Below are 14,490 nucleotides of genomic sequence, written 5' to 3'. Positions count from 1 at the left end.
ACAAAAACAAGTAAGTAAAGTAAAGCATTCCCTTCTTGTAATGTCAGTCATCTACGCCAAACATTTATCTGGATGATACATTCAATCCTTTTGGCCTGGCATTCCATAGGTCTATAAAATGGCTATTCATTAATGTATATTTTCTACCTCGGTAATATTACAGCCATAATTACACCATTCAGTAGTATCGTGGTGGCAGAATTAGCGTGCAATGTAAAAGCTTGAGGTACAAAAACCGTTTTGTGGCTAATATCATTTTAGGTGAAGCGTTGAAGATACTTGTTGGCCAAGAGGGAGCGGAGAACATGTCAAGCCAAGCCGTCGGTGGTGGAGGCGGAACCTTCGTCACCAAGACGGACAACACGCCGCTGATCGTGGCGGGGGGTGCGGGGGGAGGGAATAACATGAATAAAAGGAACCCCAACAGTGACGGTACAACAGCAGGAGCAGGGCAGTACAGCTCAGGCGGTGACCCTAATTTTGCAGGAGGTTCTGACGGAAAAGGCGCCACACAAGGGGATGTTGGCTATGTCGGTGGGGGAGGCGGGGGGCTCCTAACGGACGGCGCGAGCGGGAAAGTTCTCTTTGGTGGTACTGATGGGGATAATGGGGGTGAGGGTGGGAGAGCTTTCGTGAACGGTGGAGTCGGTGGGAGGGGGGTGTGCAACAATGCAGAGGGCGGGTTTGGAGGAGGGGGAGGGAGTCATGGCAATGGAGGTGGGGGAGGAGGAGGGGGTGGGTACTCAGGAGGAGGGAGGGGGGATGATTGTACTGGCGCATGTGCGGGTGGAGGTGGATCCTATAACTCAGGATCAGACACTAGCGGTGAAGGTGGGACCAATGACGGGCCGGGATATGTTGTTCTTACCAGGACGATATAAATATTATATCAATTTTAACACTGACATACTTGTTTGTAAACCATTTCCGACAACCCAAAGTTAACCTAGATCCCAAGTTAGTTGAATCAATTGTGCATTGTCACCTGGTACATTACCACAAATCTAATTAGCAATGCCTCTCTTTCAAATACTGCTGACTGTTGTAAATGTCGAGAAAAGGGAATTCTGAATTCTCCTGTATTACATCTTTGAAAATTCAAAGTTATTAAGCTATCGTATATGATAAGGTAATTGTAATATGGTACACTAGTGAGAAATATACAGCATATTCTTAACCGTTAATTGTCAGAACAAATGATAAGAACTCTGTTGTTTAGCAGTTAAATTCGCTGAGCAGTAGATCAATTGTTTTACACTAGTGAGTAGTATACCGCACATTAAGTGATAGATATGAAGTATAAGATATGATGATTTAGTGTTAGAAAAGATTATAATTCCTTTGTTGTATTATACAACGTTACTTTGTTGTACTGTTTGAAATTTGGAAGCCAGCCCTGGTAGAAAAAAAGATTGTTAAAAAATATTGACAATATTGTTTCCTAAAAGATCTCTCCTATGGGAGATTGGAATTCCAATCTCTCCGAAGAGAATTCCAGATCCCCTAGGACTAAATCTCCCCTAGGAGAATTCCGAATTCCCCTGGGTTCCAATCTCCCCTGTGATATCTACATTTTATTTATGTTATCAATGCAGTACGTGTAATCTGGAGAAGCCACGGTGTGATTGTAGATATGTGCGATGTGTCAAGTGTATTCACATTGAAAATTACCTACTGACCAAATACTACCTATGTGACTATACAAAAGTAATGTTAAGGTGTATGCAAACTATTTGTACTATACTAGCCGAATATTTGTTATCAACCACGTGAGTTTCTAGACATGAGTTTGTAAGCCCAATATTTGAATGCTCAGAAATAACATGGGCAGACCCTTACACATGTACCCCAGACAACATGGTTCCACACCATTGATTCGTAAAATAAGATTTATCCCCATGAACAATCCAGGATGTTTGAATGAATGATAATAAAGAATGGATTCATATCTCACTATAGAAGAACACGCGCACTTCATTTTCTTAAACATCCAACCTCCTCTCATATAGCAGACACCGATGGAAAACCTGTCTATCCAACAACACGATAAAATGGTGCATTTCGTAGTCTCTACCAGACTCCTGCCTGTCCTTATAGAAATAGGGGACTTTGGCCAAGTTAGGAATAAAAGCCTAATATGAGTTAATTGGCCTAGGAGTGAACTGACCGGCCGTCGGTGAGGAAATAACTCCTCTGGCCGGCCGACTGCCCTATGGTACTATTGACTCTATGTGTCCAATTTCTACTACATGTATAAGACTACCGATTCGCTGAGCCTGGTAGAGGCTATGCATTGTATACGACATTGAGATAAGGTAGCATACACGGTAAAAGGTAAAGATCAGTACTACAAGAAGTTACCCACATCAATTCTATTAGTAAGCACAACTCATAGTACATTATTGAACAAACATCCAGTAGCTAAACTTTGTAATGTTTATGAACCGTACGCGTACAACGTCGACGAACTATGGTCACTATGCCAACTAATACGTGCTGCGTTCGGACATTCATGATAGTTGCTGGTTTACCTACATGAAAGTCTGATGTGTCTAAAAATGTTTTATACGGTTTGTACATATGCTTATGTAATACTTAGTGTTACAGATACATGGTTTTAATAATTATGCCTTCAGATTTTCAGTCTCATCTGATATATTGTCTATTTTAGATGTATTCTTGTTGCCACCGATTGTACTTTGTCCTGTTTGTTTAGGGCAAGCAATGTACTAGTACGCCGATACAGTATCGCCACAAATTGTTGAGCGCGTCTGGTAAATGTTTAATATGTGCCCGTCGAATATTGCTGCTTAGATAAGGACAACATTTTCGTTGATTTACGGTACGTCACCTTATCACATGACGCGCAACGATAACGCCATTTTGTCAGCTCGCCATTTTCAAACATCGTTACAAGTAGACAATTCGGTCAGTCCGACGTCTGCTGATACCGTTAACCTCCAGGTTTAGTAGCGGTTTAAGATAACAACCTTCCCGTTCGTAACTTCTGGACTGTTTAGCGGTTCTTTGACACAGAAAAGTTCATTTCTCAGCCTTGTGTTGGTCGTTCAACCCTCCCGAACTTTACAACATGACAGACTCCCTCGAGTGCCAGATCTGCCGGCAGTCCAAACGCCGACTCAAGGTACTGTCTTGTTTTCATTCCTTCTGCCAGCAGTGTCTCGAAAAGTTTCTGAAGAAACAGAAGGTTAAAACTGAGCTAGATTGCCCCACATGTCGCAGCAAGACTTTACTTCTGGATGGCGGGGTCGCGGGACTGAAAGATAATTTCTTCGTGGAGAGCCTGGAGGATACGCTTGACGAGTATTTCGGAAACACGGCCGCGAAGGCAAATGGAGACAAACTCGCTTTTCTTGCGAAAAGGAAGGTGGACAACCTCAAGAGTGCTGAGCAACAAGCGCAAGCACAACAGGCCGAGATGGAAAAAAATGTCACCGAAACTATCGAAAAGATTAAGAGAAAAGCAGAGCAAACTAGGAAGGAGTTAATCGCGCTTGTCAATCAACAAGAGGCCGAGTTACTGAGTGATGTAAACGAGTTGAGCCAGGCCAGGAATAAGGAGTTCTCCACCGCTATAAAAGACATCAAAAAGGCGACTGTGGCGTTAGAGGAGGACATTAAGATCATGACGCTTGGTGGAGAAGTTAGCAGTAGACTGAAGCTACTGTTACAGACAGAGCTTACCGAGATTACAGGGGACTTACCTGCGAAGGCCTTCATCGATTTTGAGGAGGACGAGGCGGCAGACATGGTCGAGCCTCGCCTTGGAGAAGTCAAGACAATGGTATTCGAAGGTAAGCTACACAAAAATGTAACAAAATAGATATAGGTCTTTCGCCTCCAATAGGTAAGATGTTTCTTTGGTGAATTTGTTGAAAACCCGTCATTATGATTGAATCACAACAATTGAATGGGAGTGTTGAATGCAAACGTAAGAAGACCTAAGCGGCCTCATACTTCCATGATATATTTTAAGCCTTTGCAGATTTATGGTTTCATCTCGTTTCATTGATTATGCTAAGAAAGCTGTGATATGTATAATCTATTTTATCCATGATGGTCTTAATCAAAATACATATATTATGTGAAGCAGTCCTTTTGTTTGGCAGAATCCCAATGCATGCTTTCATTTGCATTATCAGTATCTGTTAATGCTTCACCTTCCATAAATTAGAAATGTTACATGTAAGAAGGTCCAATTATGGAAAGCGCTCGTTAATTGTGCAAATGAAGTAATAATTTGCATAATTCCAATGCCATTGAGTACAGTGTTGACGCTACTTGCATGCCGAGTATTATAAAAATTCGTCGCGTTTACATTGACCTTTATATTCCCAAGACATACCTAGTGTGACATAAAAAAAATGTCGTTTCAATCAATCAAGAGGTTCAAACGTTATATGCTGGTCACAAACACCCAGAAACAAACACATACACACACAGACCAAAAACAATACATCAATTTTTCATGTTGGTAACAATATGACCCACATACAACACTCATATATTTGTGTTCAAAACCTGTAACGGTTAAAATGGCGATTTTCATGCATGTGATTACTGAAGCTGCTGGGTTATCAATTTATGGGAAAGAGAGAGAGAGAGATAGAGGCTAGTAATGGTACTGCAACGGAACTTCTGAGTTTGATACCTCCAGTTTTGGACATGCTATGTGGAACTGCAGGAGCCATTTTAGTTTTAGACTTTGAAAGGGATTAACTCAAAATGGGGTTGATGGATCGCCATAATTTTGGGTCTGTAGATAGCGATGCTTCATATAGCTGAATATTAATCGAAATCTTATTTGCATAATTAATGAGTAAATTCTATAAACCCGCTCTGTCCCATTATGGGACCAGTCCAACATGTAACATTTGTAACCGAGAAAGGTAAGAACTTTGATAGATTCTGCAAATGAAGACCTAATTGGCATAATTAATACTAAAATTCCGTTGTGGTAAATTACGAGTATTTCTTTCTTATGGCATTTGGAAGTTATGTACTGTTGAACATCATTCGACATCAATTATAAAAATGAGGACCTCATTTGCATGAATTATCAAAAAATTTATTATACATTGAGCCTTCTTAACATAGATTGTGTATGTCTGATATTTGGGCTGAGGAGATGAAAAACTAATAGAATTTATGCAAATGAAGACCTTCATTGCATACATAACGCAAAAACTCACAAAACATATTCATTATAAAGGCTTAGGTGATCTGGCGAAGGTGTGGGATCCTGGAAATATGGTATCAATTATATTTTCAACATAAGCTAATAAGATTCCGGTTTCCTCATAGCCCGTTTCACGACCCTCGGTACCACCGGTCGTCTGGGCCCGACCAGCCTGGGGACCCACTACCGCGGACAGGACCACGAGGGGCTGGTGCAGCTGAAGGACGGGATTCAGTACTTCACTGTACCTGATACAGGGAAGTACAGGGTAGAGGCGGCAGGTATGTTCATACTGATTGTAATCCTAAAATCAAAGACATATAAGTCTTAATGTTGGGCTACTTTAATAGCACCGTAGAAGCATTTGTTATTTACCCTCTTTGTAATCTGAACAGGTTGCGGGAGTTTTCAGTATCTGTTCCGCGTTTCACTACTTATTACCTCCATGAAATGTCATGGAGGTTATATTTACCTCCATGAAATGTCATGGAGGTTATATTTACCTCCATGAAATGTCATGTAGGTTATATTTTACCCAGCGTTTGTCTGTGTGGCTGTGTGTGTGTCTGTGTGTAAACAAAATAACTCATGAACGGTTGGGTGGATTGGTTCCATACTTGGTGTGTTGGTAGTGTGTGATAAAAGCTGAAAATGATTAGATTTTGGGCTCCCTAGCGGCTCCCCTTGGTACTGCAGCGCAACTTCCGGATTTGCTATCTCGGTGTTCTGAACATGCTATGGTCACGATTTTTGAGTGTTAGATAGCTCTTGTGCTCAGGAAGAAATGACATAAGTTTGGGCCCCCTAGCGTCTAGTTTTGGGATAGCATTTTTGTCAAAAAACTTCTTAAGAGGATAACTCAAGAAGGGAACAACGGATTTTCATGATTTTTGGTATGTAGGTACCTTAGACAATGCTGTACAAGATAAGATACTAATTATGCAAAATAGAATACATTTGCATAATTAATGAGAATATTCTATCATATTCTATGTCCTGGACATGATATGGTCTTGACATTTGGCAGGTAGATAGCTTGCAGTGTCGTGACAAAGTGGGGCAGGTTTCAGCCCCCTAACATTTGATTTCGGAACTCCAGGGGCGTTTTTGTCAAGACATTCCAAAGAGGATAACTGCAGAAAGGATTGACGAATTGGCATCATTTTAGGAATGCAGGTAGCTTAGGCAAAGATGTTCATAATGATATGCATGTTATGCAAATGAGGACTTAATTTGCATAATTAACGAGGGAATTGTATAATTCCATTGTTTGCAATAACTGGACTTCAATAAATGTAACACTTGTTAATTATGATAAGTGGAATATAAGCAGAAACCAAATATGGCAATGAGGAACTAATTTGCATAATTTATGTAAAAATTGCAAAATCGCCCATTGATTAATGATTTTCTAATTGTGACATGTGTATGTTAGTCAATGATGAATAACACCATGCATAAATTATGTTAAAGTCTTAGTCAATTGCATGAAATTCACAAAAGCTCTAAATATTCATGGAGGTATGAGGTCGCCGAACTCTAGCTTACCCTGTGTTTGTCTGTGTGTCTGTCTGTCTGTGTGTGTGTATACAAGATAACTCAAAAACGGCTATGTGAATTGGTTTCATACTTGGTGTGTTGGCAGGATGTGATGAAAGCTGGAAATGATTAGATTTTGGGCCCCCTAGCGGCTTCCATTGGTACTGCAGGGCAACTTCCGGGTTTGCTGTCTCGTGTTCTGAACAAGCTATGGTCACGATTTTGGGGCGTTAGATAGCTCATGTGCTCAGGAAGAAGTGACATAAGTTTGGGCCCCCTAGCGTCTAGTTTTGTGATAGCAGGGGCATTTTTGTCAAAAACTTCTGACGAGGATAACTCAAGAAGGGAACAACGGATTTTCATGATTTTTGGTATGTAGGTACCTTAGACAATGTTGTACAAGATAAAATACTACTTATGCAAAATAGGAGTGTATTTGTATAATTAATGAGAATATTCTATCATAGCAGTTTTTTCTATGTATCTCTTGTCCTGGACGTGATATGGTCTTGACATCTGGCTGGTAGATAGCTTGCAGTGTCATGACAAGGTGGGGGCAAGTTTCAGCCCCCTAACATTTAATTTTGGAACTGCAGGGGCGTTTTGTCAGGACATTCCAAAGAGGATAACTGCAGAAAGGATTGACGGATTGGCATCATTTTAGGAATGCAGGTAGCTTGGGCCAAGATGTTCATAATGATATGCATGTTATACAAATGAGGACTTAATTTGCATAATTAAAAAGGAAACTGTATGATTCCATTGTTTGCAATAACTGAACTTCAATAAATGTAACACTTGTTAATTATGATAGGTGGTATATAACTAGAAACTAAATATGGTAATGAGGAACTTATTTGCATAAAAAACTTTATGTAAAATTGCAAAACCGCTTTATGGTTAATGATGGGAATTTTCTAATTGTGACATGTGTACGTTAATCAATGATGAACAACACCATGTATAAATTATGTCAATGAGTTAGCCAATTGCATGAAATTTATAAAAGCTCTAAATATTTCATGGAGGTATGAGGTCGCCAAACTCTAGTTAATAATCTGTTCTTTGTAGGTTCTACCGCAGGACGGTGTGTGAAAGATGTTGGAGATTCTAGAGGGCGCGGTGCTGTGATCAGAGGGACCTTCCATTTACAAAAAGGTTACTAACTATCATCATTGTCTCACTGTTGATTACCACTTTATACTAATGTGCAGTCATCCATATCTCACATCGGCACTCACGACTTGCATTTCAAAACTGGCCACGTACTTCTTTCTTTATTTGATCTTGTCGCTATCAGACTAAGAAGACAGGAGGGGAGCAAGCACGGGTATTTCTAAAATCTAACATTTACTAAATAAGTAGAGTATGTCAGTGAAGTACACCTTCCCCTTAGTTTAATTAATTTAAGCTATGACAAATAATGATTTAGATGACCCATTTGATAGCTCATTCAGAAGTCTACTTAACATTCCACACATAAATGACATTTCATCAATTTATGATTCTCTTCTTGGTGACCTTGTGATAGTCACAACAAGCAATGTGTTAGCTAATGTTGTCATCTCTTCAATATCAGGAAAGGAATAGATATTTGATATACAAAAGCTATAAGCAAAAGCTATTCTGTTTTATTTTCAGGTGAGGTGTTGAAAATACTTGTCGGCCAAGAGGGAGCGGAGACCGATTCAGGCTTTTTTTGTGTAGGCGGTGGAGGCGGGACCTTCGTCACCAAGACGGACAACACGCCGCTGATCGTGGCGGGGGGTGCGGGGGGAGGTTATAAGATATATCATGTTAGAAACCTCCACAGTGACGGTACAAGATCGACAGTAGGGCAGTACAGCTCAGGTGGTCGGTCACATTTTGAAGGAGGGTCTGGTGGAAAAGGCGCCACAAAGGGGGACAAGGATAATGTAGGTGGGGGAGGCGGGGGGCTCCTAACGGACGGCGCGAGCGGGAAAGTGCACTTTGGTGGCACTGATGGGAGTAATGGGGGTGAGGGTGGGAAGGCTTTCGTGAACGGTGGAGTCGGTGGGAGGGGGGTGTTGTACAATGCAGAGGGCGGGTTTGGAGGAGGGGGAGGGAGTTATGGTCGTGGAGGTGGGGCAGGAGGAGGGGGTGGGTACTCAGGAGGAGGGAGGGGGGATAACTCACCTGATTCCTGTGGGGGTGGGGGTGGGTCATATGCATGTGACTCAGGATCAGACATTAGCGGTGAAGGAGGGGCTAATATTGGTCCGGGGTATGTTGTACTTACCAGAGAAGGGTGAATAGGATATTTTTTTTAACATACACCTAATTCTGCCTTTAAAAGTTAACTTCTTTCGTAGATAGATCTATTAAGGATTGATAAGGAGTGACTTGATAAGTTGTTGAATGTCAGAGTTCCATTGTTTGACTTTTTAGATATCACTCAGTACTTGTATGTCCCAATAGTTAAATTGACCCTATATTTTCAAATGTATGTAATTGTTCCCTTTATTACCTACCGTAGATTCCACTCGATGTGATGGCTGCTTCTTCGTGTCCGAAGATCATCCACTCGATGTAGTCCACTAGTATTGTGGTAACTGGAATCGTTGTAATATAATATATATGTGTAGTATTAGACTGAAATTTTTGTTGTCTGTGCATTGCCTGCATGCCATGCATTGTCACCGATACAATTGTTACGCAATAAACCATCTATCTATCTATATATCTAGTATCTATTTCAGTACATTGCATAATCTGAAATAGCAACCGCGTGACATTAGTATCTAAGAAGCGCCAGTGTGATAGCCACATAAAAATTTACTGACATGTTTTGTCAATAACACTGTACAGGTCACTGAAATCGCCATGGTTATTCAGACTTGTAACGTGCTTGGATTCGTTAGAGTGGGAGGAAATACACATTACTTGGCACAGGCAGTTATCCCCATAATACACCAGTCCACCGTCTCACTGAAGCTGCGGCACGTTTGCGGTGTTGGTGCGTCCGAGCAATTTGACATAGCGCTCAACGAATTTAATCGACAAACTAGAAAGGCCGACATTTGCTTGAGAGCAAATACAGCATATTTCAGCCATCTCTCTCCCCTTGCAACAATAGAAAATCACTACTCCAAAATCACCCATGTGCAAAAAAATGACAATTTAGCCCAAAAATGAATCTTACAAAATTCCCAGTGCAAGAATGGACTCTTCCAGTGCAGCCCATGTGAATTTGCACCATAGAGCAGTCCAGAAATACTCCCACTGAAAACATGGCCTTTTGATTAAGCAACCCAGTCCAAAGTTGAACTAAGCAAAAAAGGCATGAAAAGATAAAATAGACCAGTCCAAAAACAATTCCGCTATAAATGGAATATTGAATCATCATCCGTCTAAAACTAAATTTGAAAACATCCCCCTCCGTGAAGAATGGACTCTTCTTGCGATGCCCCTATGTAAAGTGGTGAAGTCCAAAAATATATCCGCTAAAATTGGACTTGAAAAAATCACCAAAGTCCCAAAAATGGATTTAAGAAAAAAAAACCTCCATGTAAGAATAGATTCTTCCAGCACACCCTATGTAAAATTGCAACATAGACTAGTAAAAAACAACCACAATGAAACACTTTGACATAATCACCAAAGTCCAAGAACGAATTTTAAAAAAATGCCCCCCCGTGCAAGAATGGACTCTTCCAGTACACACCATGTAACATTGCAAATTAGACCAGTTCAAAAATACTCCCACTTAGAGACTTTATATAATCAACAGTCCATGTACCCCTTTCATGCTAGAATGGACTCTTCCAGATAACACCAGGCTCACTGATTGGCTGCCAATCCCCTTTGGGATGTTGACTCAGGCTACGTGATTGGTTGCCTCTTTAATCAAGTTACTAGTATATAGACATGTGCTCATGCTGTCTTTAGGTGGGAGGTCAACGACCTTGAGGTCGTTGATCCTCTGGCCAGTAGAAAATAACGAAACAAATCCCAAAATATATCATTTTGAAGTGGTTTTTGCCAGAAATTAAACATGGGCCGTTTGAACAAATATCTAGTGTACCTATTTACCAAAATTTAGATCATTTGGTTGCGAAACCAGGGAACAGGAGCCAAAAGCGTACATTTTTGGTCAAACAATGGCCAAAAAATCCCCAAATTAAGCATTTTGTTGTACCGTTTGCCAAAAGTGTTATTGAGTTCATGTGCGCATATGATCAAGGCACCTCTGCACCAAATTTGAGGTCATTCGGCTGTAATACCAGGGTACAGGGGACCAAAATGTACATAAAAATTGCAGAAAAAACATGAATAAATTAATTTTAAAGGCAGATATGAAGAAAATGAAAAAAAAAACACCAAAGGGTATTGGTCCACTCTACCCTTGTGCCAAATTTCAAGTCAATCGGTCCAGTAACGACGGAGTTGATTCGATTTGAAGATTTGACAGGAGAAAGAAAGAAACATTACGAATACAATATATTTCACCATATGATACCTATGGTATGGCTGAAATATAAAAATCATATTTTTTGCGTTTTGTGTCTTTTAGTCATACTTACTCGTTTTGCATGATAGAGTCTATTCTTATCGTAAAGTCAAGGGTGTTAAAAACACAAATCTAATTTAGAACGAAGCGACGCCGCCAACGTGCCCCAGCTTAAGTCAGATTAGACCCGATCGCGATTTATACTAATCAACGTCGTATATTACGAGGGATGATCAATAAGTTCTCGGCTTCACCCAGAAATGATAAGCACAACTCAAATTTTCAGGCACAACTTCATAGTATGGAGCCTTTTATCAATATCCACCAAATTTAAAATCATTGCATTCATTACTTTACAGGAATTCGTTTTTTTTGCAAATAAGAAGGTAAGTGGTGTGAAATGTGTGGGTCGAGTTCCCCATGCCGTAAATTAACAAAAGACATGTTTGGTAATGATTCTCTTCCTATTTCAAGCAAAAAGAATTGGGTGTCTGACTTCCAGCAGCGCAAGTAGACGCGCACACCTCAGGTCAGGTCAATTGTCCACGTTTTTTTCTTCTCCCTTACCTAACGTTACAGGGTGTCACCTGCAAAGTAATGATCACAATAATTTGAATTTTGGCACAAATTTATATAAGACTTTATACTTGACATCTACGCTTCGAAATCTGAGCTGTGCTTATTATTTCTCGGTAAAGCCGAGGACTTATTGATAACCCCACGTACATGTATAAAGTCTTATATGAATGTGTACCAAAATTCAAATTATTGTCACAGTGGTCATTACTTTGCAGGCAACACCCAGTAACGTTAGGTAAGGGATAACGAAAAAAAAAGTGGACAATTGACCTGCAACCTGAGTTGTGCGGGTCAAATTCTCTGATCACACTTCACCCTTCTTTTTCTCGCAACTTACCTTCTAATCTAGAAAAAAACGAATTCCTGTAAAGTAATGAATGCAATGATTTGAAATTTGTTGGATAATGATAAAAGGCTCCACACTATCAAGTTGTGCCTCAAAATTTGAGTTGTGCTTATTATTTCTGGGTTGGGCCGAGAACTTATTGATCACCCCTCGTGTATGGGATATTAAGGATGAATATATGTTCCATTGAGAATAAGTCTGCTAGACTTCATCATTTCCAACTTACTCCAAATAAGTTTATTATAATACAAACCACCCACCAACCATAATGATACAATTTTAAGACTTTATATCCGTACACAAGTTAAAGCGCTTACCAACAAGCTCTCAATCAGTCTTCTGATCCTTCTCAAGTCGTAATGACCCAAAACCTAAGTCGCACTTCCGGAACGGAAGTGTGACGTCAGTTAAGACGGGGCCGATACCGACTGTCAAGCACCTTTGACCCTTTACTGACGTCACTTCGGAAGTGCGACTTAGGTTTTGGGTCATTACAACTTGAGAAGGATCAGAGGACTGATCGAAAGCTTGTTGGTAAGCGCTTTGTTTTGTGTACGGATATAAAGTCTTAAAATGGTATCATTATGCTAACTACCGTCACAGATGAACTTACATTCATCCACCAACCAGTCACCATTAAACGACATGGCAGGCTATTGTCTTGGGTGGTGTAATGTCAGAAAGCCCCGCCATATACAGAAATAAGGTGGGTGGTTAGCTTTTCAGTAGTAAGCTGGAAAATATTCCAGTTTGTTTGTTTGCTTTACTGTAATAAAATGCATCACATTTTGCCGATATGGCAACATTGTTAATAAACAATTTTGTGCAAGTATGACGGGTGTCTTGTCCTTAAATGTGAACTCGATTAGTTATTGCAAAAGTTTCGTAAAAGTTTTAATCACGCCCTCTTGCGTTTTAGTTGTAAGTTGTAGAAATATATATTGCAGTTTCCCCATACGCAATATTTCTCTGTGTGTGTGTGTGTGTGTGAGTGAGTGTGTGTGTTTGTGTGTGTGTATATGTGTGTGTGTGTGTGTGTATGAGTGTGTGTGTGTTTGTGTGTGTGTGTGTGTGTGTGTGTGTGTGAGTGTGTGTTTGTGTCTGTGTGTGTGTGTGTGTGTGTGTATGAGTGTGGAACTTCCGATTCATATCTCTAGTTCTGGTCATGACTTGACGTGGTAGTTAGATCTTTATGCAAAGAGTAAGTTGTACAGTTTGGGTTCCCTAACGGCTTTTGTTGAACTGCAAGAGCCGTTATAGTTTCAGATTTTGAATGAATCAGGAAGGTGTTGACGGTTTAGTCCTGGACAGGCTGGTTGGTGGATCTTACACGATGGCAGGGGGCGAGGCTTGATCCTAACGGTGTCGGATTCGGCCTTGAGCTGCTCTTTACTGATCACCTGGCGACCTCTAGTGACCTTCATACGACGTTGCATTGTGGCGCATTCGTCACAAACAAAATACAGACGCAGAAAGTTTTTATAAACAAGGTTGTTGCCATATCATCCAAACATATTGCAGATCATGTTTACAGCAATCAACACAAACAAATTCGACCAATTGTGACGGCAGAAACTTCTCTTTTACTTTGCTTTTGTTATTTTCTTGGAACGGTAAGCCACAAAACGCATAAACCTGCCTGCCGATATAATCTGTTCATTTTCTAATCGATCCAAGATCAGGTCCACTGATTTTCTTCAGGTCCGGTTTTTCTGGACCGGTCCATGATCTAAGAAGAAAAAAAAAGGTTACTGTTAGTGAATTCATATCGGTCAACGATGTGTATTCAATAACAAGCAAGAGAACGATTGAGCCAGTCGATACTACGGAGGATACCATCTATAGTCTACCAAAGTCGATCAAAGACTACTGTAAACAGCGAGAGAATAGAACTCTATTTAGTACGTACGTTGTTGATGAAAAGTACGTGGGTGTTGAAATACACTACATAATACATGTATAGTCTACCAGCCCCCGAAGCTCAGCCCATGTTTAAAGACAAAGATGTTTGGCAAGTCCATTTTAACGGTTCCCAGGAGAGGGGAAGCTAAACACCATAAGAAAATCTGACTTGATAGGACACATATCTTGTATTTTCTTTGCAAAATCACCTAAATAGATTATTCGTTTAGGCTCTAAAATATGTTTATCGCAGCATTTCTTTACAATTATAATCTGTCCCTTTTCTTACTAAAATATTTAGAACCTTCATATCTTTAGTCAATATGTATGGCCGCCTACACATATCTCAATGCAATAAGTCTCAGTTGTGCCGCTGACGTCGGTTCGATACTGCAGACGATCCAGAAGCTTCACTGTAAGTACAAAATGCTTGAATCCTGGTTCTTCGAATCT

General features: G+C 40.3%; 1 protein-coding gene across 1 annotated transcript; it reads left to right on the top strand.

The window, feature by feature from the left end:
* Nucleotides 1-3,091: 3,091 nt before the first annotated feature.
* Nucleotides 3,092-9,301, top strand: LOC118427131 (keratin, type I cytoskeletal 9-like). The gene is made up of 4 exons (XM_035836768.1): nucleotides 3,092-3,815; nucleotides 5,326-5,481; nucleotides 8,381-8,842; nucleotides 9,237-9,301. The coding sequence occupies exons 1-4, from the start codon at nucleotides 3,092-3,094 to the stop codon at nucleotides 9,299-9,301; spliced, it is 1,407 nt and encodes a 468-aa protein (XP_035692661.1).
* The last annotated feature ends 5,189 nt before the right edge of the window (nucleotides 9,302-14,490 follow it).

The sequence above is a fragment of the Branchiostoma floridae genome, chromosome 12, assembly GCF_000003815.2.
Source record: "Branchiostoma floridae strain S238N-H82 chromosome 12, Bfl_VNyyK, whole genome shotgun sequence".
Classification (NCBI taxonomy): Eukaryota; Metazoa; Chordata; class Leptocardii; order Amphioxiformes; family Branchiostomatidae; genus Branchiostoma; species Branchiostoma floridae.
Note: the sequence above shows the minus strand (reverse complement) of the source record. Positions and strands in the feature narration are given on the sequence as shown.